The sequence below is a fragment of the Amia ocellicauda genome, chromosome 1, assembly GCF_036373705.1.
Source record: "Amia ocellicauda isolate fAmiCal2 chromosome 1, fAmiCal2.hap1, whole genome shotgun sequence".
Classification (NCBI taxonomy): Eukaryota; Metazoa; Chordata; class Actinopteri; order Amiiformes; family Amiidae; genus Amia; species Amia ocellicauda.
The window spans coordinates 25,189,862-25,213,855 of record NC_089850.1 but is presented as its reverse complement, the minus strand read 5'-3'; the positions used below and the strand labels follow the sequence as shown (position 1 = coordinate 25,213,855).

Here is a 23,994-nt window from a genome sequence, read left to right as displayed (position 1 = left end):
TATTCTGTCTCTCACTGTTAAAATACACCTACCATTAAAATTATAGACTGATCATTTCTTTGTCAGTGGGCAAACGTACAAAATCAGCAGGGGATCAAATACTTTTTTCCCCCACTGTAGCTCTTTGGTGCTAACCGGTTTAGAACAGCAGTTTTGTTTTTCTACATGTATCATATACTTTTCAGTTAAAGTTTTATTTTTCAAAAAACAGCTCTAAAAATAGAGATGGGAACTTATGAAAATCAGCAATCCTTAATTCAACACTTTAATTATACATTAATTAATTAACAAATTAACACATTAATTTATTGTTCCTGTAAAGGTTGCAATAACTAAATAACAGAATTGGTAAAAGGCCAACATTTAATTTTGAATAGAAGGGACAAGATTGTAAACAGTAAAACCTAATTGTGTGATTAAAAAGTAGAAACATGTTCAATTGTTTTGTCAATTCTGAGAGACTTAATAGAAAATTCATCAGAATAGCTAGACTCCTGATAATTGAAACTCTTATATGTACAGAAAAGTATTATTTAAGAAATACATTTAAATGCTTCTGCTAAGAGAAGTTATTAATACCATTTCCCACCATGATAACTGTTTTGAAGAAGAAGGAGGAAGAAGAAAGATGATATACTTGTCATGCATAAATAATTTCTTCAATAGGACTATTGCATAGGTTTTATAACAAAACACAACTTGTTGAAAATGAACATAGCACTTTGACCTCAAATTAAGAACAAGGTTTAGTGAAGACAGTAATCAGGTGAGCCCTGTATCACACACTGTTTTATCCATCTAATTGTATCTAACTCATTGGTATTGCTGTATTTGAAGCAACTTAAGTAAAACATTTGTCTGACTATTTATAGTGATATTCATACACATAGTTGTATCTATGTGTCAGTATACGATCAAAAAACTCTATAGGGAATATCGAGGACAGCAGAGCATAAATACTACAAACACTAACAGCTGACAAGTAATTTATTACCTATGGTTTAAATTGATTAAACATAAACCCTTTGCAAAACATAATTATACATAGATAACTTGTGTTTATTTACTGAAAACTACAAATTAATTCATATTAGCATACTTATTATGATGGTGATCAGTATTTAAATGAGGTAGTTTTTATCCAAACTGCTTCTGATTCACATTTTTTGTAAACATCATCCCTTTAATGTGTTATTTATTTTCTAAATACAGTTTAATTGATTACAGCACAACATCTTGGAAAGTAATAATTATCTTCTGTAACTTTTTCACTTTGTGGGGATTGTTATTTTTCACGTACATTAATTTATTTTGAAAGAAGTCTTTAATTGTAATATTAAAACAAGTAATAGTATAATTGTTTTGGTTATATATACCAGATACCACATAGTGGAAATTCTCCTCTATTACTTTTTAGAACAGTATGCTTTCAGGATATATAATTTTGAAAATACATTTACAATAAATGTATATCCTCATCATTCTTATTCTCTCATGGATGACTAGTAATCCATTAATTCAGACCAAAACAGACTATCCAATTGTTAAGAGTTTAATTGATTAATTCAATTTATATCCAGTTTATATAAATGTATGAATCCTCAAAGTACAGTAGTAGATCTCATAATGCTGTTTTTGTATGAGAAAGAATACATTCAAGATATTGTTTTAGAGTTAAACATTTTAATTATTATTCATCCTAATAAATATTAAATATGAAATGAAAGATAACTGACTAGATTTATTATTTTAACCTTTTGAGAATTGTGACAGGAAAAAATCAGAAGAAAATGTGAACTGGGGCAGCGTGGGAAGCCGTTCTAAGGGGTGATTTCTGTTATTCGCTTTGTTCTTTTAATTTCAAGTTTAATATGACATGTATTATAGATTTTGTTGTTGTTGCTTGTATGTTTGGTTTTTAATTGCAAGTATATCAGTAAATAATGCTATGGAAAGAAAATCTACAAGGTTGAAAATATCGGGATTTTGTGGTACACTTTCTGTTTTTGAAAGGCTTCAGTACACAATACTTTACCAGTTGGTTTCAGAGCAATGTGCCATGTTTACTTGCTATACCTCCACACTTCATTGCAATCTGCTAGTAGATTACATTTCCAAAGCTGTTTCCCTCTGGACTAGTGAGCATGGCAGACAACAAAACAGCACCACTTGAACAAATGTGGTGAAATAACAAAAATAATATGATTATGCTAATGTAAACATATACATTATATATGTATACATAATTTATATTATGTATATTATATTCCTTTAAAGATTTACATTATTTCTTAAATTAAATACATTTATGATAATAAATATTTGTATGATAATAGCAATTTCAATAGAATGGTGTCCTGCAAGAGTACATTAAACTATAAACAATACATAGCATTAACTCATTTCAACCAAGACCAAAATACAGTCAAACCGTGTCATTAGACATTGAGCACAACTGTATGTGAATGAATGTATGATCTAACTTACCGTGAGGCTTCAATTCTGTACCAGTTCTGATCATTGATGGTAAGGTCTGGGTATTCAACGCGTCCAACTCCTGAGCCTACGTCCCACAGGAAGTTGACCTTGCCTTTACGCATCTCTACTGCCAGAAAGTCAGTCTGTAATATATGAAAAAATAAAATGCAAAGACACAGCTTAGAAGTTCTAATTCATAACCTTATCATTACATTACAAATCCTTCCCTCTGGGACCATAAGTGATAATATTGTATTTTCTTCGAGCAGAACTAGTACAATTCTGAGAACAGCACATTTTAATAGAATACTTATGAATTAAGAGCCACATGTAAATCAAATGCAGCAACAGGATACTGATTTCCCAAAGGAAATCAGTGATAAAGCCAAAGAAAATAGCTCTCTGAATCGCTCACTAATTGCTGCATTTGGCATATTTAAAAGAAATGTTTGGTCTGGTCTAATGGTGATATCATACATAATTTAAATGAACCCATTCTTCATTTTTTTTTTTTTAATACTTAGGACACATTTTTATTAAACTGTGTTTTATTACATTTTGGGATTATAAATACCTATAATTCTAATGAATACAAAACAATAATTGTTCAGTAACAAACAAAAGAAAGTTTAAAGAAAATGAGTCAGTAAAAACATTCTGAAAACTCTAATGCAATTAAACTAAACAGTAATAAACATATTTGATTCACTGTATTTACTATTATTGGATACTATTGAACAGGATTCAGGATTTTGCCACTGACTTCATTAATACATTTTCTCTTTGTACATATTTTTATTTTTATTTTAGGACTCAGCACAACAATGGTGCTAATTGCAGTATGTTTGTGCTGGAACGGTTCTTTCTTAGAACATCTAGCCCTTAATGTCCATAAATATGATGCAACTCATAACCACAACAAACTTACATATTTGGCACTTCCTAAGTAAAAGAGAAGGTTGTCAGGGACTTCTGTCTTCACATTAAGGATGATGGTGTTGTATCTGCCCTTCTTGATTTCAGGCCGGTATGTTCGGATACAGTCACCTCCTGATGAGACAGATACCTTAATCTGGAAAAGAGAATCAATAAAATATAAAAGCCTATCTGAAGAATTGTTTCTTGTCTTTAGAGACTCATAGAGAAATGCAGTAATAGAGGGTAGAGACAGAGTTATAAACAAACAAAGCTGAAGGTATCAAGAAATGCAAGTTCTTCACTGCACTAGCCCTTCTCTTTAAAGACTCATTGTCTGAGACCATACAATTGTGAGACGGGAGGTTAACAAGTTATCAACGGGGGAAAAAACAAACAAAATTCCCAGCCCTGCAACATTCAGAGATTCATAATCTGGAAATGTGTTGGTCAATTATCATGCTTCAGTCATCCCAGCAATTCATCTGATGCAAAATGTTCCTTGAAGAGGCTAACGTTAACTTATTACTTTGATGTTTCTTAGCTTAGCTTAGCTTGTTTAAATGCTGAGGTCAGTGGAGATTTTAAATCGCGGTATGTTGTCTTTTTAGTAGAATCTTAAAAAGGAATACTGCAGTCAAGAAAATAATTATATTCCAGTGCTTTGAATACATTATTTTAAACTTTGTCAATTATCTGTATCAACTTAATTGAAGCTAAGAGGACCAAGAAAGTATAAAACCTCTTAAAGGTTCATACATACTATACATTCACTAATTAAATCACTATTTATTTTAACATATCATTAATGTATTAGAATATTCCAGACATACACTATATTAACTACTTATTTATAATAGTTTTAGTTACATGTATGTTTAGGACAGTATTTAGGAAATTAAAATTGTATTTTATTTCTACAGCAGTATTGGAAATTTCTGTAAGGCATCCAATTTAGAGACAGTTCTCTAGTGGTCGTTCTTTTATTGAACCAAAAACACATTTGCTAGTTTGCTAATAGCTTATTGATCTACAGACTCAATGATTTCAGAAAGATCCCACTGAATATATTTCATAATTTGTTCCAAACACCCACTACTCTAGATGTGCCACCTAATCTCAGGTCAAGAGTAAATGCTACTCACTGAATTTGCCTGCTTTCGAGCCTGGTTGATCAGTTCTTTTATCTGAGAGATGTTTTTCTTTAAGTTGTCTTGAAGTTCCCTGATTGGTTTCAGCTTTTCTAGCAGTCGGTCAGCCTCATTTTCCAAATCCTTAACTTTGGCACCTGCTGCGTTAACTATAAAAAAGAAAGAAAGACAAAAAAAAAGAATCAACACATACCTGTAGGTTATAAAAGCTCTGTTTCGCAAATATAGCAACTTTGGCGATATATGTTGGGTGCCAAGTATTTTAAGCAGCAACAAGGAAAGGGTATCTTAATTAAATATTTAAAATTATTGGAGATACAAAATAAAACTGGTATTAGGGATGGCAAATAATTGTGCATAATAAGACCAAAATTTGCATAATCTTTATAAGCACACAGAAGAATCCCTGTGAAGCTTACAAAGGACAGGCTTAATCGTGTGGAAATAAAACAAGAATAAGTTATACTTGTTTTAGATGACCAAGGAAAGCTATTCTGTTCTTCAGCTAATGCACATGCAGCATCAAAGTAGTAGGCTATGTCACCATGCATAAGCTTTGGTGTGCAAAAGACTTTGAAGATTAAAAAAAGAGCGCAGAGGAAAAAAGGTATACATACTTATTGCTGTTGATGTTGTAAAAAGGGTGCATAGAGAAAAAAATAAAAAGCAATAGTTATTTGATTCATTTGTTTAATATATTTAATTGGTTCATAACTACAAATGTAATCAAAGGAACTCTGTAATCTGCAATAATTAACCAGTTTGTGATTTTCTTGAGTACTAACTATGTATGGCTTCATAATTTGAAATAGAAATGTACATAATTTTAGTTCAGTGCTTAGAATACTATACAGAGATCTCCAACAATATATAAAGTTAACAATACTGTATATTGCAATGACCAATGCAACCTGTAAACAAAGTTATTTTTGTAATTATAATTATAATTAACAATGATTCACATCATTTGAAAAACTGTCACTGTTATTTAGAAACATTATATATATATACACACACACAGTAATGTTCAAAAGTTTGGGTCCTTGTTTTCGAAAGAAAAGCAGTTTTTTTGTCCATTAAAATAACATAAAATTGATCAGAAAAACAGTGTAGACATTGTTGATGTTGTAAATTACTACTGTAGCTGGAAAAGCCTGATTTGTAATGGAGTATCTATATAGGCGTACAGAGCCCCATTATCAGCAACCATCAGTCCTGTGTTCCAATGGCACGTTGCGTTTGCTAATCCATGTTTATCTTTTTTAAAGGCTAATTGATCATTAGAAACCCCTTTTGTAATTATGTTAGCACAGCTGAAAACTGTTGTGCTGCTAAAGAAGCAATAAAACTGGCCTTCTTTAGACTAGTTGAGTATCTGGAGCATCAGCAATTGTGAGTTCGGTTACAGGCTCAAAATGGCCAGAAACAAAGAACTTTCTTCTGAAACTCATCAGTCTATTCTTGTTCTGAGAAATGAAGGCTGTTCCATTGGAGAAACTGCCAAGACACTGAAGATCTCGTACAACGCTGTGTACTACTCTCTTCACAGAACAGCGCAAACTGGCTCTAACCAGAATAGAAAGAGGAGTGGGAGGCCCCGGTGCACAACTGAGCAAGAGGACAAATACATTAGAGTGTCTAGTGTGAGAAACAGACGCCTCACAGGTCCTCAACTGGCAGCTTAATTAAATAGTACCCACAAAACACCAATGTCAACAGTGAAGAGGCGACTCTGAGTTGCAAAAGAAAAAGCCATATCTCAAACTGGCCAATAAAAAGAAAAGATTAAGACAGAGGAAGATTGGAAAAAAGATAAATCTAAGTTTGAGGTGTCCGGATCACAATGAAGAACATTCGTGAGACGCAGACCAAATGAAAAGATGCTGGAGGAGTACTTGACGCCTGCATAGTGGAGGCAATGTGATGGTCTGGGGATGCTTTGGTGGTGGTAAAGTGGGAGATTTGAACAGGGTAAAGGGGATCTTGAAGAAGGAAGGCTATCACTCCATTTTGCAACGCCATACCATACCCTGTGGATGGAGCTTGACTGGAGCCAATTTCCTCCTACAACAGGACAATGACCCAAAGCACAGCTCAAACTATGCAAGAACTATTTAGGGAAGAAGCAGTCAGCTGGTATTCTGTCTATAATGGAGTGGCCAGCAAAGTCACCGGATCTCAACCCTACTGAGCTGCTGTGGGAGCAGCTTGACCATATGGTACGTAAGAAGTGCCCATCAAGCCAATCCAACTTGTGGGAGGTGCTTCAGGAAGCATGGGGTGAAATCTCTTCAGATTACCTCAACAAATTGACAACTAGAATGCCAAAGGTCTGCAAGGCTGTAATTGCTGCAAATGGAGGATTCTTTGACGAAAGCAAAGTCTGAAGGACATTATTATTATTTCAATTAAAAATAATTATTTCTAACCTTGTCAATTACTATTATTTCCTATTCATTTTGCTATGTTTCTGATTCAAACTAATTTCATGTATGTTTTAATGGAAAACAAGGACATTCCTAAGTGACCCCAAACTTTTGAACGGTAGTGTGTGTGTGTATATAATATATATATATATATATATATATATATATATATATATATATATATATATATATATATAATTAAGGGAAACTTACTGTTTTTTGTGGGATCTTGAATAATAGCATTTGTTTTGGCTACATCATCTTTCAGTTTGCTATAGTTTCTTTGAAGTCCTACAAGATTCAAGTTGATGTCCTTGATTCTAGAAAGCACATCAGTTGCTGTATCATTTGCATTCCTGGCCTTTTCTTTGGCTGCTTGTAACTTCGAGCTGGTGTCTGAAAGGTAGAGATTTAATACATTTGCAGCAAGCATTTTTATAGGACTATAATGTTTCTCTTTAAATCCACACATTGTAGGGTACTAATTTGAGCAGAGCTTCAAAAAGGTGACCAAAAATATGATAGGTATCAATTCACTGCCAACAACCCTTTAAAGAAATTATTTGTAACAGTTCTATAGACCCCTTTAATAAAATAATTTCTCCTGCTGGTTAATGTGATTAATGAAAAACTTCAGAGAACTCCTCATCTCATGATAAGCGTTTCAATTTTCCATACATATATGGTAGACAAAGTTTTAAAACAAGCAGAACGAAACTAATAAATAATGAACACAAACCATTTGGCATTGCATGTAACTTTCCAAATGTGTCATTTAGAGCATTTAATAAATATTTGTTGTTCATTCCAGCCACTTTCACTCTGGACTGCAGATTACCAGCATTTTCCCCATTTTCTGAAAAGAAGAGGTATATATTCAGTAACAGCATAAAATAAAATGCTCACATTCCTCACAAGAGGAATTTTAGGTTTATGTTTTTTTAATATCATTTCTACTGAGATTCCTAAAACTTAAAGTAAACATTCATCTTTAAATTATATTCAGGGATTTCCTTGGATTTATTGTTGTTGGTATGGTTTATGAAATTCCACATGCAGAACAATACTGAGTTAATTATAAGACACCTCTGAGCATACATTTACATTTCAAATTCCTTGCAGTCTAGTTTTCTTTAATTCCTCATTTCCTCACTACTTGATGATAAGAAGCAAACATTTACCTTTCACTACATTAGCTAACTTCTTTGCTTCATTCCACAACCTGAAGCTCTTCTGGAGAGAGGTTTTGGCATTATCCTTTAAAGAGCCTTTAGGACTGGAAGCCTAGGGAATGAAAATGCAAAAACGATGTTACCTCAAACATATACAACACTGTCTGTATGTCTATATTAGTCAAAGGTCTTTCCACAGGGGTGATTTATTTACCAGCTGGGAGCTGTGCTTCAGCAAGCACTGATTGGCAGTTGATCTTCCCAGGCAAAGTAACACCCTTCTAGAGTTTTTTAGCCTTGTCTTCTGGGACTACTACTACTGCCTTTCATTACACACAATATTTTATACAGTCAATTTAACTAATTTACTTAAAGTAATCAATCTCATCTTAAGTGGGTGGTATACAGTGCATCCAGAAAGTATTCACAGCGCTTCACTTTGTCCACATTTTGTTATGTTACAGCCTTATTCCAAAATTGATTAAATTCATTATTTTCCTCAAAATTCTGCAAACAATACCCCATAATGACAACGTGAAAGAAGTTTGTTTGAAATCTTTGCAAATTTATTAAAAATAAAAAACAAAAAAAGCACATGTACATAAGTATTCATAGCCTTTGCCATGACACTCAAAATTGAGCTCAGGTGCATCCTGTTTCCACTGATCATCCTTGAGAAGTTTCTACAACTTGATTGGAGTCCACCTGTGGTAAATTCAGTTGATTGGACATGATTTGGAAAGGCACACACCTGTCTATATAAGGTCCCACAGTTAACAGTGCATGTCAGAGCTCAAACCAAGTCATGAAGTCCAAGGAATTGTCTGTAGACTGCTGAGACAAGATTGTATCAAGGCACAGATCTGGGGAAGGGTATAGAAAAAATTCTGCAGCATTGAAGGTCCCAACGAGCACAGTGGCCTCCATCATCCGTGGAAGAAGTTTGGAAGCACCAGGACCAGTGATCGGGGTAGAAGGGCCTTAGTCAGGGAGGTGACCAAGAACCCAATGGTCACTCTGACAGAGCTCCAGCATGTCTCTGTGGAGAGAGGAGAACCTTCCAGAAGAACAACCATCTCTGCAGCACTCCACCAATCAGGCCTGTATGGTAGAGTGTCCAGACGGAAGCCTCCTCCGACAGCCTGCCTGGAGTTTGCCAAAAGGCACCTGAAGGACTTTCAGACCATGAGAAACAAAGATTGAACTCTATGGCCTGAACGGCAAGCGTCATATCTGGAGGAAACCAGGCACCGCTCATCACCTGGCCAATACCATCCCTACAGTGAAGCATGGTGGTGGCAGCATCATACTGTGGGGATGTTTTTCAGCGGCAGGAACTGGGAGACTTGTCAGGATCGAGGGAAAGATGAATGCAGCAATGTACAGAGACATCCTTGATGAAAACCTGCTCCAGAGAGCTCTGGACCTCAGACTGGGGTGAAGGTTCATCTTCCAACAGGACAACGACCCTAAGCACACAGCCAAGATAACAAAGGAGTGGCTACAGGACAGCTCTGTGAATGTCCTTGAGTGGCCCAGCCAGAGCCCAGACTTGAACCCGGTTGAACATCTCTGGAGAGATCTGAAAATGGCTGTGCATCGACGCTCCCCATCCAACCTGATGGAGCTTGAGAGGTCCTGCAAAGAAGAATGGGAGAAACTGCCCAAAAATAGGTGTGCCAAGCTTGTAGCATCATATTCAAAAAGACTTGAGGCTGTAATTGGTGCCAAAGGTGCTTCAACAAAGTATTGAGCAAAGGCTGTGAATACTTATGTACTTATGTGCTTTTTTTGTTTTTTATTTTTAATAAATTTGCAAAGATTTCAAACAAACTTCTTTCACATTTTCATAATGGGGAATTGTGTGTAGTATTCTGAGGAAAATAATGAATTTAATCAATTTTGGAATAAGGCTGTAACATAACAAAATGTGGAAAACGTGAAGCGCTGTGAATACTTTCCGGATGCACTGTATATATTTTTTAATGGCTGGATTTGACCCCTCATGGACCAGACCTGAAGATCACTGATCTAGAGGGAATTACTGTTGCTGAAGTTGTATATATGGAGAATGAGCAGAAAAGTAAAGATGTAACATACAAGGTGGTGAATCATTCACACATTCTAAAGAGAAAATAAAACTGAATAATGTATGTTATATTAATATTTTCATATTAAGCCTAAAGCATAATTAATATAGGTTAATTTGTTCTTAATTATGAAAAGGGGGAGCCCATTTTATAATTAAGAATACATTCTCTGAATTCTATATTAAATATGCTATCCAGTCATTTTACCAGATTCTTCATTTTTTAATGATGTGCTACATTACACAGTAATAATATTACTAAATAAGATGCATAGAGTCACATAACTATGCATTTAAAAAATAAATAAATCCCTTTGTATTTACTTGGAAAATAAATAGAATACAAAATCCAATATTTCATCTATCAAAATGCAGCAATTAACATTCTATCTATTGGCTGCCTCAGCAATGAAGGGAATACACCAAATCTCCCAAGGCTTTCATGAAGCTAAATCAATTTCCCTCTACCTATTGATTGTTAAATAACCTTATCAATTGCCAATGGATTGAAACCCAGTGCTTGCTTAACAGTGATATATAGATAATGAATGGATGATAAAAATACCCATTCTTACATAATTAGATTGTTTACGAATACATACATCTTCTGAGTATTAAATCCATAGGGTGGCTGCACATTAAGGGTCACCTTTATGTAATTGAGGCACTGCTGTTCAGTGGCAGCTAGATATTAAGTAAAATCTAATATCTGATCTAATATCACTGTTTGTATTGAGCAGGAAGCAATCTGCAGGATAGACTGGCCACTGAGCTCTCTTAACACGAACCCCACTGAGCATGTTCGAGGCATGCTATATTGAGTGATAACAGCTTATTCTGTAACCCAGGACTATGCAGGAACTTCTCACCCTCATGCTTTTCTCTTAGTATTATTTAAATAACACATTTAATCAAATAGAGATTTAAGAACTTTGTAACTACTGGTATTTGATCATTTTATAATTTATCTTTTTTCAAATGTATGTAGTCTAAGTGATGGATTAACCCCAAAATGTTTGCATTCTGCTAAAGTGAAAGGCTGGGAGAATTTTGCTGATCTGTACAGTGAATTATCTGTATATATGTCAATTATGTTATAAAAAAAGAGAGGACAATGGAAATATAGTGAAAGTGAATATATAAGGCAACTGAATAAAATATTTATTAAACACATCATTGATATACTGACACCGTAGATGTGTGTGTATATATACATATATCTATACACATATAGTTGCTACGGAACTATGAGAAACACAAACATGATTTAATTAACTCAGCCAGACTTTTCTTCTGCTACTTTTACTTTTTATATTTTTTTAGTCTCAACAAATCTGCATAATCTGAGGGAGGAGAAAACATGACAAATTTAATTTAAAGTATGGAGCGCTAATGCACCACTTGAGAATATGGCAGAACACATCAGGAAACTGCATAAGTGAAGCAAATGCAATCACAAATCCCATCCCATTAAAGTGCAGAACTTATTCCCCTATAAATGTGCACATTTGTCTCTCCTGCACTAACCATATGCGTGTCTGTAGTGATAAGATTTTTAAAAACATAGTATGTGTTTCAAATACCTGCAATGAGTTGTTACGATTTAAATGGAGTGTTTGTATTAATTTAAATACTACAAATGAGTAACAACTTGAGTGTAAGAAAAGGAAATAAAATCCCCAAAACGAGGTTTGGGACTGAAGGATGGAGTATTCCCGTGGACATTAGCATCCTAGGATTCGCTCTAAATGTGGCGTCTCACTTCAGAGCATCTTTCCTGCTTGAAGAGCTTAAATAAAAAAAATTAGAGGGACTTTGATCTTCGAAGCCTAACAAATTTAAATGAATAAGAAAATGTGAACATTTAAAAAATATATCTTTGTAGTTCAACACATTACAAAAAAAAATCTACTCCAAACAGATTATAAAGGAAATGGATGTTCTTACCAGTTGCACGGCTTCAATACCCCGGGCCTTCGCTTGCTTAGCAACTCTTTCTGCTTCTTCAATAAAATCCTTAATGTTGCTGTAAGCTTTGAAAGCTGCGGTGGCATTAAATGACAGGTTCTTAGCTTCTGCTAGGATGCTGTGAATTTGGATAAAGGCTGTTTTAGGCATAGGAAAAACAAACCATGCTCACCTCCTAGTTTAAACAATCAAATCACATGCTTTAAAATATAAATTGCATTTTCCATTTTCTGTTTACTTGGATTGGTTTGCACCATCAATCCCTATTGTTTAACTGGAAAGTCAAAGCAAAATAAGCACATACCCATCCAGAATACTCGAAGAGTCATTAAGTTGGGCAGCATGATTCTCGGCTCTAAGAATTATTTCTGGGAGGTTTTTCTCATTTAGACCTTTGGTCAGATCGCTGACTTTATAATCCAGTTTATCATGCAGAGGCCCCATGTCCCTTTCTATCTCCTCCAGAGCCTGCAAAGAAGGAAAGAAAAAGACATTCAGACATTCAGACTTTCAGCCTGTAACTTTCAGATCTCAGGCCGTCTTTGGTGTTTTGAGGCAGGTGGGAAAATGTATTAAAATGTCACATAAAACCTACAAAATTAAACATAGAACCCTTAGAGAAGAAGCTTGGGACAGACAGGTTTAAGAATAATTTCACATTGTATATCTTTATTGTCCTTTATCTTTAATCTACAAATTATAAAATATTTTGGTAACACCTACTGAAAGGTTATAGCCCTACTGAGAACTCAATAGAGAGTGCAAAATTAAGTTCAAATCAAGGGAATGAAATGTCTTAGTGATTGCACTGTCAAAAAAGGAAATGAAAAGAACAGACAGACATAATTAAGCAACAAGAATTTGAAAGAATAAAATATATATATATATATATATATATATATATATATACATACACACACACCGATCAGCCATAACATTATGACCACTGACAGGTGAAGTGAATAACACTGATAATCTCGTTATCATGGCACCTGGCAGTGGGTGGGATATATTAGGCAGCAACTGAACATTTTGTGCTCAAAGTTGATGTGTTAGAAGCAGGAAAAATTGGCAAGCGTAAGGATCTGAGTCACTCTGACAATGGCCAAATTGTGTGGTGTTCCCGGTCTGCAGTGGTCAGTACCTATCAAAAGTGGTCCAAGGAAGGAAAAGCAGTGAACCTGCCACAGGGTCATGGGCGGCCAAGGCTCATTGATGCACGTGGGGAGCGAAGGCTGGTCTGTGTGGTCCGATTCAACAGACGAGCTACTGTAGCTCAAATTGCTGAAAAAGTTCATGCTGGTTCTGATAGAAAGGTGTCAGAACACACAGTGCATCGCAGTTTGTTGCGTATGGGGCTGCGTAGCCGCAGACCAGTCAGGGTGCCCATGCTGACCCCTGTCCACTGCCGAAAGTGCCTACAATGGGCACGTGAGCATCAGAACTGGACCACGGAGCAATGGAAGAAGGTGGCCTGGTCTGATGAATTACGAGTTCAAGGTGTTGACTTCAAACCTCCAAATTCCCCAGATCTCAATCCAATTGAGCATCTGTGGGATGTGCTGGACAAACAAGTATGATCCATGGAGGCCCCACCTCTTACAAGACTTAAAGGATCTGCTGCTAACGTCTTGGTGTCAGATACCACAGCACACCTTCAGAGGTCTAGTGGAGTCCATGCCTCGACGGGTCAGGGCTGTTTTGGGACCTACACAATATTAGGCAGGTGGTCATAATGTTATGGCTGATCGGTGTGTGTGTATATATATATATATATATATATATATATATATATATATATACACACACAGTGCCTTGCAAAAGTATTCAGACCTCTGACCAATTCTCTAATATTACTGGATTACAAATGGTACATTGAAATTTCATTCTGTTTGATATTTTATTTTACAACACTGAAACTCAAAATCAATTATCGTAAGGTGACAATGGCAAGGAAGAAGCCGCTACACAAAAAGTACCATCTGAAAGCATGAGAGTGACCCAGCTGCGATGTGGGAAAAGGTTTTGTGGTCAGATGGCAGCTTCTTTCTTGCCACCCTCCCATACAGGCATTGTTATGCAGAGCTCTTGATATGCTTGACTGGTGCACCATTACTCCACTCCCAGCCACTGAACTCTGTAGCTCCTTTCAAAGTGATTGTTGCCCTCTCTTTGGCTTCTCTCAAAAGTCTCCTTCTTGTTTGAGTGCCGAGTTTTGAGGGATAGCCTTTTCTTGGCAGTGCCTGGGTGGTGTGATGCATCTTCTACTTACTGATTATTGCTCCAACTGTGCTCACTGGGATATCCAGACACCTGGGTATTATTTTGTACCCTATCCCTAATCTATGCATTTGTATGACTTTATCTTTAACTTCTGTAGAATGCTCTTTGTTCTTAATTTTCCTTCAGATTCACAGTCTGACCAATGATCCTTCAACAATGAGGGTTTCATCCAGAAAATGTGACAGTAACTGTAGAAGAAACTCTGGGTAAGGTAATTGTGTCCTCATTACGAAAATGTATTTCATCTGTGTAAATTGGGAGCTTCTACAGCACAGGGGTTTAATACTTATGCAAGCAACACATTTCAGTTTTTTATTTTTCCTTACAAATATTTCCCAACATGAAACTAATGTCACCTGACAATAATTGTTTTTGAGATTCAGTGTTTTAAAATAAAATAACAAAAGAACAACATTTCAATGTACCATTTGTAATTCAGTAGTATGAGAGAATTGGCCAGAGGTCTGAATACTTTTGCAAGGCACAGTATATAATTGATCTCAATAATTAGAATCTAGTTTTATGCTAAGAAAATTCATTTTCTTGCATTTTCACAGAGAATGAATGGAACATATTATTTCTTGTGATAATGTACACACTTGTACAAGTTACTGATAGGCAGGTGCCCCAGGTGTTTTACATTACCTGGTTATGAAGCTGGAAGTGGTGTAAGCTAAATCCTTTCAATGATGGTGTTTCGCCCAGTTGATACATTTATTTTAAGTTTTATCTAAGATATATTTACTTCAGAATGTATCAAAATGAGACAGACAATTTCAGTTTATGAAAAATGCACAGACACATAAGTACCCACTTATGGATCTGAAACCTGGTCACTTAATGCAAAAATGATACAGAAACTGCAAAAACAACAAAATAGAAGCATGACATAATTTATGCTTGGAAAAACATGAAGTGACAGAAACATGCACACATGGATCTGAGAACAACTATCACTGAAAGAGTGAAAATGTTAAAACAGCAATGGGAGGAACACATTGCAAGAAGAACAGATCAAAGTTGGAGAAAGGAAGCTATAGACTGGATGCCAACAGATTAAAAAATAACTAAAAAGAAAGCCACATAAAAGATGGGTAGATATCATAAGTATTGCAGGCCTGACATGGAAAAGAGAAGCTGTAGTCGTAAGCAAGTGGAGCCTTCAACCAACAGTAGGTGGTGGTGTTGATGATATATATATATATACATATATATATATACATATATATATATACATATATACATATATATATATACATATATATATATATACATATATATATATACATATACATATATACATATACATATATACATATATACATATATATATACATATATATATATATATACATATATACATATATATATATATATATATGTGTAAGTATATGTACATGTAGAGAAAAACATGTATGTACTCCAGTGTTTTCAGTCCTGCATTAGGTGCTGCCCAACCAAGGCCATAGTATGTCATAGAAATGGTGTCTGTAGCCACAATCTGATTACAGAAGTATTGGACAACACTATTATGTTTTAATACATTTTTTCCAATACTTCCATAATGAGAGTGCATATATATATATATATATATATATATATATATAATAAAATAGAGTACTGGCCCTTTATTCATCCACACAATTCTCACCTCAACTTCGTCATTTATGTTATTCAAGAGCAGATTGGCTTCACCAAGAATACGTTCACCTTCAGCAAGGACATCTTCAATGTTCTTCTTAGCCCCATTAACTGTATCCTTTTTTTTCTTTGTGTGAACAAATGTTAAATATTTAACATTATTAATTTAATGAACATCATTTCAAGATGATACTACTATGTAAATTGCATAGAAGACCACTAAGTAGTTTTGTCTTCCAACATATTGTAAATATAATTACTAAATTAAATGCAAATAGTATAGCCATATTTGTGCATTCATTGTTTGTGAAAAACATGTAATATGTAATTTAAACATTACATTAAAGTTAAGGCAGTAAACATCAACAATAATAATAATAATAATAATAATAATAATAATAATAATAATAATAATAATGTGAAAAGGTTTAAAATGTTCCATGCAAGCTCCAACTGAAGGCTGCAAAGCACGTTCTAGATCTTCAGAGACGTGAAGTTACACTGACCTCCAAGGCAGTCATGTTCCTCTGGTTAACAGCAGATAAGGCATTAGTCTCCTGGATTTTCCTCTGTGCCTCTCTCAGCAGATCCTGTGCATCATCCAGCTTGTTTTTATAATCTTCCAGTTTTTTTGACACCTCTAGTTTAAGGTCCTCTGTTGCTTGATGTGGGTCACCAAAAAGCCTCTTTACTTTTTGCAAAAGGGCATCAGCAGCACTGAAATAACCCAATACAATACTTCACTGATTCTTTCCATATAACCAAAATGTTTTACTTTACTCTTTTTTTTGGGGGGGGGAAATTGTAATTTGAATACAATTTGATAAACAAAACAAAACACAACACAACACATACACAGAGAAAGTATGCAATTTCTAACATTTAAAAAATGTTATTTGCTTATATATGAAATAATAGCATTTCCTCAACTCTACCACTAGATGGTTCTGTTTGTACTTATAAAAGTGAAGCAGTTATATTTTAAGGGACTACAGTACTTATTAAAAATGAAATTAGATGACAAATGTCACCCACACCCACATCCACCTAGATGATATTACAAAATTGGCATTCATGTTTTTCTTCCCAAGGACAAATATGTTCCTGATTACAAAAATATGTAATTATTGCAATATTGTCAAGATACACTCACCTAAAGGATTATTAGGAACACCATACTAATACTGTGTTTGACCCCCTTTCGCCTTCAGAACTGCCTTAATTCTACGTGGCATTGATTCAACAAGGTGCTGAAAGCATTCTTTAGAAATGTTGGCCCATATTGATAGGATAGCATCTTGCAGTTGATGGAGATTTGTGGGATGCACATCCAGGGCACTAAGCTCCCGTTCCACCACATCCCAAAGATGCTCTATTGGGTTGAGATCTGGTGACTGTGGGGGCCAGTTTAGTACAGTGAACTCATTGTCATGTTCAAGAAACCAATTTGAAATGATTCGACCTTTGTGACATGGTGAATTATCCTGCTGGAAGTAGCCATCAGAGGATGGGTACATGGTGGTCATAATGGGATGGACATGGTCAGAAACAATGCTCAGGTAGGCCGTGGCATTTAAACGATGCCCAATTGGCACTAAGGGGCCTAAAGTGTGCCAAGAAAACATCCCCCACACCATTACACCACCACCACCAGCCTGCACAGTGGTAACAAGGCATGATGGATCCATGTTCTCATTCTGTTCTCATTCTGTTTACATTCTGTTCAACTGTCCAATTTTGGTGAGCTTGTGCAAATTGTAGCCTCTTTTTCCTATTTGTAGTGGAGATGAGTGGTACCCGGTGGGGTCTTCTGCTGTTGTAGCCCATCCGCCTCAAGGTTGTACGTGTTGTGGCTTCACAAATGCTTTGCTGCATACCTCGGTTGTAACGAGTGGTTATTTCAGTCAAAGTTGCTCTTCTATCAGCTTGAATCAGTCGGCCCATTCTCCTCTGACCTCTAGAATCAACAAGGCATTTTCGCCCACAGGACTGCCGCATACTGGATGTTTTTCCCTTTTCACACCATTCTTTGTAAACCCTAGAAATGATTGTGCGTGAAAATCCCAGTAACTGAGCAGATTGTGAAATACTCAGACCGGCCCGTCTGGCACCAACAACCATGCCACGCTCAAAATTGCTTAAATCACCTTTCTTTCCCATTCAGACATTCAGTTTGGAGTTCAGGAGATTGTCTTGACCAGGACCACACCCCTAAATGCATTGAAGCAACTGCCATGTGATTGGTTGGTTAGATAATTGCATTAATGAGAAATTGAACAGGTGTTCCTAATAATCCTTTAGGTGAGTGTATATAGATGCAAGTATTTTATATTTCCAAAAAACAAGGTCACACATTCAAGAAAGAAACCCACCCAAATTCTTCTTCAGCTATTTGCTTCTGTTCACCCAGCTGTCTCCTCCGAAGCTCTGCTAACATCTTCTCAATATCTTTGTGCATCTCGTGAAGACTTTTCTCAGGGACACCATTCCGAATACCAAGCGTTTCATTGAGTTTCTGAGCTTTCTCTTTCAAGGCTGTAAATGGGACAGTAATTAAGAACAATCTGCTGTCTAATATGGACAAGTGTATTTAAAGTACAAGGAGCTTTAAGTGGAACTAACAGCCAAATATTAACTTCAGAATTTCTAAAATCTTGAATGTCCCCATGAATGAACCTTATTGTCCCACTCTTGTTGTTGTCATGTCAGTGTTTTACTTGTGTATCATGTGTGTCAGGATAAAATCTATCTATATTTTATCCCTCAGTCTATGTTGAGGACATATTATTGGTATATCAAATGTACTAATCAGAAGTAACATAATACTTGGACATCCAAGAGGGGAATCTTGTACCCTTGTCGAAATGTATGTACACTGTTTATTCTCAATGTTTACATAAGTCTATTCCAGAGCGCAGGGAGCTGGCAAGAGATTATTTTACTAAAGCCTTTTAATAAATCTCAAATTAAAACAGAAATGTGCTTACTGGAACAACCTTCTTCTCATGTAGTTTAAGTGTGTAAATACATTTTAACAATTAATGCAAGGAGTTTTTAAACATTTGGACTCTTAGAATACTAATATAATTTCACAACATACAGAGAAAAGTGACACAAATACAAGACCCAAATACAAAGTGCATGAGCAAGAATTGAAATAAAATAGATTTTTAATGATTTCTAAATTAAAATGTATCTCTCTTATTGTCTTATCAGTACTTTATCTTTGAGAGATTGTGAGCATTTCAGAGCAAACAAGAAATTTGTGAAGCGTCACCATATGTTCGGTCTCTCTCTACAGAAGCTAAATGCAGTTGTGAGCAGCTTGTGTTTCTGGGGCGGACACTGGGCCGTTTGCCGAGCCAGTCCACTTGAAGTTTTGCCTTTGTAAAGCAACATCTTAACCTCTGGCTTCTGTTTGAATTTGCATTAAAGAGCCTCAACAATGAGTTCCAGGTGGCCTGGTAGCAGCGATAGTTCTTAAGATTTAAGATTGTCTTTGATCTCAACTGAAAATTGGAAGTGTCTTTTTATTTTGTAGTGCTTCATATATTGCATTAATATTCACTGAATAAATAATGTATCGACTAAAAAAATTCATTTTGTTACCTTAAGTGTAATAGAGGTGTATAAAATACAGTTCTCAGCAACGCATTTTTGTTTCTTCAGTCATATACTGCCATTTTACAATTAACCCTGGCTTATTCCAGCCTAAACCAACTCCAGCAGCACAAAGCCATTTATGCAGCTGATTTCATGTAATTATATATATATATATATATATATATATATATATATAAGTTATATGTATTCCTATATATGCCTTTAATAAATGACTCCCCACCTATTAATGTGAACCGAGCAATACTAGAGTTTCTCTTGTTATGTATTGCTGTGTTCTACGACTGGCAATCGGTATCGGCTGGGAGATGCACAGTGATTGGCACTGCCTTGTGTGCCAATTTTAGCAAATGTTTTTTTTTTATTGTAACTCAGGCACCAAGTAACACATCTTCAGAAAAACCTACAGACATCACAGTGAAGGGAAAGATTAGATGAGCTCAAAGAACAGAACAAAGTAGTATACAACAAAAGCTGCAATATGTCACTTTTTATTTCCTATTTGCTGCTAAGGCTTCTTTAAGGTTGATTTCAAAGCAATTTTAATTTTGCTTGGCAGATTGATTTACTTTAATCAAATAAAATTGGTCTTCTTTGAAATCAAAACCTAATCAGTTTGAAAGGAGAGAAGTGACTGCATGTATTCTAATTTAAATATAAACCACCAAATTATAATGAAAATGAAATCCCAATTAGCTACATTATTATTACTTCTTGAATTATTATGTTTTTTTATAATGAAAATGTAATATGTTTAAAAAGGTAATAAATATACCTATTAAAGTAGCACAGCACAAATTCTCAGATATGCAAATTGCAGTCAAGCATTCTGCAGTATATATTTTTTATTTTGATTTCTTTAGTGTTCATGAAATGTGAAAGACAATGGCAATGGTCCTACCTGAACTCAGGCATATTACAATCTGTTGTCTTGACAGCTGTCTCTCACAGTGAACCTCCAATGCAGACCTGAGCACCACTTTACAATTGGATTCTGTGCCACTGAGGTTACTGGATTGTTTTGTCCTGTTGTGTTTTGGGCATTGGAGGCTAATCTTAGCCCACCTATCTCTTTAATTCCATGACCTGAACCAGCGTTAATTCAGGATGTCAGAGCTGCCTGCTCCTGTTTTGGCAGTGTGTTTGATTGTCATTTTAGAAGATCTCACCTTCCTACTTAAGTATAAATCCTTACTTTTATAATGTTCAGCTATTATTAAAACAAAAATATATACTTATAATTATAATAAAAATCCCTTTTTACGTATTATTGTTATTTCAAAGCAAACAAACAAAATTAAAGGATGGTAATCTGCAGTATAATTTGCATATAATAATGTTAATTAGCGATTTACCTTCAGCAGCTTGTAATGTGTTCTTGACAAATACATCTAAGTCTTCAGCCCTTTTGTGAGTCCTTTCTGCATCATCGTCTGTTTGCTCACCATCTGCAGATACTTTGGTTGCCTGTGAGAACAAACACAATCAGGATTTCAAATTAAGTTGCTGGGACTGAGGATAATAATATTATTAATAATAATGAAGCAGAAGAAGATTATTCATCATCATCATCAAATAATAAAGTTATTATAAACTTATGCTTATGAGTGTTTTGTATGAATATTTAAACTACATTAAAAAAATCAAAAAGAATAATTATCCCAGTTTAAACATTACTTTCAATGTATTCACCACACATATTTACAATATAGTTTGGACAGTCCTACTGTCGTGATCAACAAACAGATCATGTTTATTAGTATCTTGTTCAATGTTTATTTTGCTTTATATAGGAAATATTATGTATGCTTTCAACTTTATCAGAAAAATACATCCAATTTCAATACTGAGAAAGTATGACAGTATAATCAAACACTTGTCTATATGCGTAAGTTTGGGAAAGATCATTCATAATATTATGGAATGGTTATTTTAACGTTTATTTTATCTGTTTTTGAGCAGCAATTCTTATCTTGACCTATATTGTAATTTCCTTGAAAATACAAATTCAAACAAATCCGTATTCAAATGTATTTTATATAAGACTACTATTTTTTGTTTTCCTAATAAAACTATTTGATTTCCTTTTCAATACACCTGTGTCTGTGTAGACATTTTTGCAATCTGATTTGTCTACTAATTTTCTTTCTATATTTTCATTAGAATATATATATATTCCTGACCAGAAAAACTATGAATTTACTATATACTGTTATACAAGCACATGAGATGCAAATATGTAGCAGAGATGCCAAATTCTGTACGTTTCCTGGTAGTGATACATAGTCAGTCACTTAGAATAAAAGGGAAAAATATATGCAACCAATTTCTTCACTAGAGTTCAATCTTCAAAGTACCTGACATGTAAAACAAATATAAAATGGTTGATTCCTTTGGATTTCTTTACCTTTTCAAAATAAATGCAAATGAATGGTTACAAAAGTATAATGAAAGTTTGAATTTCAATATATTTTTGCAGCCATATTTTAATGGTCTAATATAGTAATTAACCCTATATTCAGGATATGTTACTTTAAATTTGTTTCTCATATCAATTTACATTTACATTAAATCAGCAATGACCCATATGCATTATATCAGTCATGAGCCTAAGGCGACTAAACTTCGATGTAAGAAATTATTGTTATCTCAAAATATCCATGCAGTGTTAAACTGATGTATAAGTATAGTTATAAACAATATTTATTAAACTACATTAAATAAATGAAAAACACTTTTTCAAAAGAAAATGTTTTAAGAAAAGTTTCCAAATATGAACAAAACGATGTACGACTAGGATAATCCTGTCACTTTCTGGGGCCAAACAATGAGCCATTGTGAGTTCAATCTTGTAAAAATAGAGGGGAGAACAGGTGGTGCTAAAAATGGACAATAAAGCACTTTTGACCTACGCGACTCAGTAGCTCGTCCATCTCTGTTACCAGTGTGCCCAGATTGCTGTCAGCCAGTTGGAGGAGTCTCTCTGGTGCTCTCTGGGGTGACAGCAGATGCTGGGGAAGAACATGTTTATCTTGTCAAGTCATACTTTAAAGCTTACACCAGGGTTGAAGGCTGCAGGTTTTCAGGTTAAGTGAAGTATTGATATGAGAGAATTATATATTTTTTGTTTAACTTTTAGTTTTAACCTCCTACATTAAAGCTTGGCTCACAGGATTCTTGCCAGGAACATTTCACAGTTCTGCGCACACACAGACCGGTCTGTTGCTCCCGATGATTTGAAGGAACCACAGTAGCTTTTGATGAAGCAATCAAGTAACGTCTCAATTTCCAACTAATATCCTTAACACAATCTTTTAAATCTCTGCTGTGAATAGTCTTCAGGCTCTTTTCCGGTTTAATTTCTGGTTACATCTTTTTAACACCACAGTACAAATATCAAATAACTACACGTTTTTTTTCGCCATTCTTCTATATTAGAGTTTGATCTTGTGAGATCTGTTTTCTTAAAATAGAAACTCTCTCTAAATATATGCTTATAAGACTACAGGCCCAATTAAATTATTATTTACAACAAGTTATAGGAAATTCACAGCTCTGTATTAAAGAAAGAATAAGGCATTTGCAGCCTAAGCATTTTTCCTGCAAATGTCACCCAGACCTCTCCCTAATGCAACCTAAATTATGTCTGTGATGCGGTTGATGTAAATATTATGGGAAGGAAATTAATCTTCCATACCTAATAACACTTATACTGCAAATACATATTTTTAGGGTATAGAAGTGGGGCCTGGCACCTGACTGGAAAATTTGAATTAATTGTAATATTACCAGCATCCTCTACCACCCCCACAAAATAACACATTAAATACATTTAAACAAAACAAATAAATAAAGAAATAATAAGAAAATAAAAGTACCATTAGTTCCTGTGTCATGTTTTCAAATCTGTATAAAACTGTGTAAGGCGGGGGCAGAGGACCAGTAAGGTTCACACTTGTAACCATTCGTCCAAGGTTGTCCAAGTCATTAAGCAGCAGTCCTGTACATTCGTCATCACAAGCTAACACAAAAATGAGAAAACAATTTCAACAGTCTGGAATGACAATACAGGAAATCTTCGAAAATCAACCATAGATAAAAAAAAGTAACTTAACAAATTATCTGTTCTAGCGAAAAAGAAAAACCTTTTGTTATGTTACTTATGTATTGACACAACAGCAGCAAGAAAACAAAACAGGCCGATCATTTCAAGTGGTTTCAGGTTATTTAAGATTATATAGGAACAGTAG

General features: G+C 34.9%; 1 protein-coding gene across 1 annotated transcript in view; it reads right to left on the bottom strand.

The window, feature by feature from the left end:
* lama2 (laminin, alpha 2) overlaps window positions 1-23,994 on the bottom strand; it is a 208,555-nt gene that overhangs the window by 20,140 nt on the left and 164,421 nt on the right. The window contains exons 34-47 of the mRNA XM_066699351.1: window positions 23,623-23,765; window positions 22,657-22,755; window positions 21,100-21,211; window positions 18,496-18,658; window positions 16,630-16,840; window positions 16,134-16,250; window positions 12,504-12,667; window positions 12,179-12,317; window positions 8,152-8,254; window positions 7,710-7,826; window positions 7,184-7,366; window positions 4,539-4,693; window positions 3,407-3,550; window positions 2,488-2,621 (exon numbers count right to left, since the gene is read on the bottom strand). Of these exons, the coding sequence (XP_066555448.1) occupies window positions 2,488-2,621; window positions 3,407-3,550; window positions 4,539-4,693; window positions 7,184-7,366; window positions 7,710-7,826; window positions 8,152-8,254; window positions 12,179-12,317; window positions 12,504-12,667; window positions 16,134-16,250; window positions 16,630-16,840; window positions 18,496-18,658; window positions 21,100-21,211; window positions 22,657-22,755; window positions 23,623-23,765 (1,984 nt within the window). The remainder of the gene's footprint in view (window positions 1-2,487; window positions 2,622-3,406; window positions 3,551-4,538; window positions 4,694-7,183; window positions 7,367-7,709; window positions 7,827-8,151; window positions 8,255-12,178; window positions 12,318-12,503; window positions 12,668-16,133; window positions 16,251-16,629; window positions 16,841-18,495; window positions 18,659-21,099; window positions 21,212-22,656; window positions 22,756-23,622; window positions 23,766-23,994) is intronic.